The 1,753-nt window shown below is 55.7% G+C and overlaps 1 protein-coding gene across 2 annotated transcripts in view; it reads right to left on the bottom strand.

Annotated features, from left to right (window-relative positions):
* LOC104501455 (plasma membrane calcium-transporting ATPase 4-like) overlaps positions 1–1,753 on the bottom strand; it is a 26,236-nt gene that overhangs the window by 17,838 nt on the left and 6,645 nt on the right. For both annotated transcript variants that reach the window (XM_010145265.1, XM_010145267.1), the window contains exons 4-5: positions 961–1,086; positions 681–806 (exon numbers count right to left, since the gene is read on the bottom strand). In XM_010145265.1, the coding sequence (XP_010143567.1) occupies positions 681–806; positions 961–1,086 (252 nt within the window). The remainder of the gene's footprint in view (positions 1–680; positions 807–960; positions 1,087–1,753) is intronic.

The raw sequence follows: 1,753 nt of genomic DNA, 5'->3' as shown, positions 1-1,753 counted from the left end.
CGGGGGAAAGCAGAAGCTTCTCAAGCTTGGCTTGTACCGATGCTGGCTTTAAAGCTGGTATCAGAGCTGGCATGGACCAGGGGAATAACAGCAAGATGTGAGAGCCGAGGCAGGAAAGCATTCGAGGTGCAGCGTGATCAGGAACACCTCAGCCTGCTGGCTGCTCTCCTGTCCTCCGCCACCCGCCCACTACCCCTCCTCTCCACCCTGCTCCTTCCCCAGAGGCTGCCAGGAGAGATCTTCAGCAAAGTCCTCAAGGTTCTGGATGAGCTACTGACATCCTGCAGACATCCAGGACTCACCTTCCCACCACAGGGCAGGCAATGAGCACCGTGGGGCATTGCTATCGGCTACTTTCCCTCTGAGCCTCGACACCCCCCCTCCCCTGCAACTCCAGGCTGCTGCTGGCTGGAGAAGAGAGTTGGAGCCATGTCTGAAAGAGCTGGTGAGCAGAAGTCTGGGTGCACGGGGGGCTTTCCTCAGGCAGCCGGCGAAAGGGCAGCAGGGAGGGATTCCCACCCAACTCCTCGAGAGCTCACCATACCTGCCTGGGTCACGGGCACTAACCCACAACCGCATCCCACAGGTGTGGGCATAGCTTGGTGCACACCGGTGGATGCTTCCCAGGAACAGCAGAAAGGCAAAAGGAGGAGAAAAGCATGTTCAGTGGATCGTCTTACCTTTCTTCACCTTCTTTTCCTCGTCTCCTTCTCCTGCACCCAAGAGAGTGAAGATGATTCCGGTCTGGGAGTTGATACCCACGGCTGTCACCACCATTCTGCCAGAGCCCTCCATCACATGGGTACCTGACAGAGGGGGAAGGCCACAATGAGATAGGACACCAGCACACAGCTCCCATCTTCTCCCCAATGCTGGCACCTGGGAGCAACCATCTCTGCATCCCAGCACAAATCATCCCAGCCCTGCACCCACCACGCAGGAGCTGCCCGGGATCCTCACCTGACAGCAGCATGGGGTCTTTATCCAGTGATTTCTTGACTTGGTCAGACTCCCCAGTCAGCGAGCTCTCATCTATTTTCAGGTCATTGCCCTGGATCAGGATCCCGTCTGCTGGCAGGAGATCACCTAGGAGAGGAGCAAAGAGGGGGGTCAGCCCTGGCCCAGGCAGCTGCAGCTCACCCCTGCCTGCCCCATCCCAGGAGGAGGCTTCAGGTGTCAGCAAAAGGACTCAAAACTCAGTCTCAGACCAAATTGAGAGAGAGGAGAAGCCACAGATGGGTATTATAAGACTGATGAGTATAAGTTGATCTCCAATAGCTCCAAAATCTTCACTGATGTACAAAAGCACTTGTTGCGAAGACTTCTGCTCAGTCAGACAGTGCTGCCCCCATCTGCTTTTACTGAATCCACACCACATCCTTCCCAAAGCACCCCCCGACACATCCAAACTGTTACATGGTCCCAACATCCACCTGCCAAGGAAGGAAGAAGCCTTGTGTGAAAATGAACACCATGCTGGACCAATCTCCTTCCTGATGGGAGTCTCAGGGGTGAGCACACTTCTGGTAAACAAGGAGCAGGACTTAGCTTAGCCCAAAGGCACCATCTCCTTGCTAAGGAAATGTTCACTCGCAAGGACACGATCGCGGGAATCAATCATTTCCGAGACCAGCAGGTTGCTAAAGCAGCCCAAAGCTGTGGGTGGAGCCTGGCTTAGCCCTGCCAGCCCAGCTCCAGCGACAAGGCAAGCGGAGATCCATCACCTGCACAGGAGCATCTCCCATTGCTCCCA

This window comes from Buceros rhinoceros, unplaced genomic scaffold, assembly GCF_000710305.1.
Source record: "Buceros rhinoceros silvestris isolate BGI_N320 unplaced genomic scaffold, ASM71030v1 scaffold2341, whole genome shotgun sequence".
In the NCBI taxonomy this organism is placed as follows: domain Eukaryota; kingdom Metazoa; phylum Chordata; class Aves; order Bucerotiformes; family Bucerotidae; genus Buceros; species Buceros rhinoceros.
Note: the sequence above shows the minus strand (reverse complement) of the source record. Positions and strands in the feature narration are given on the sequence as shown.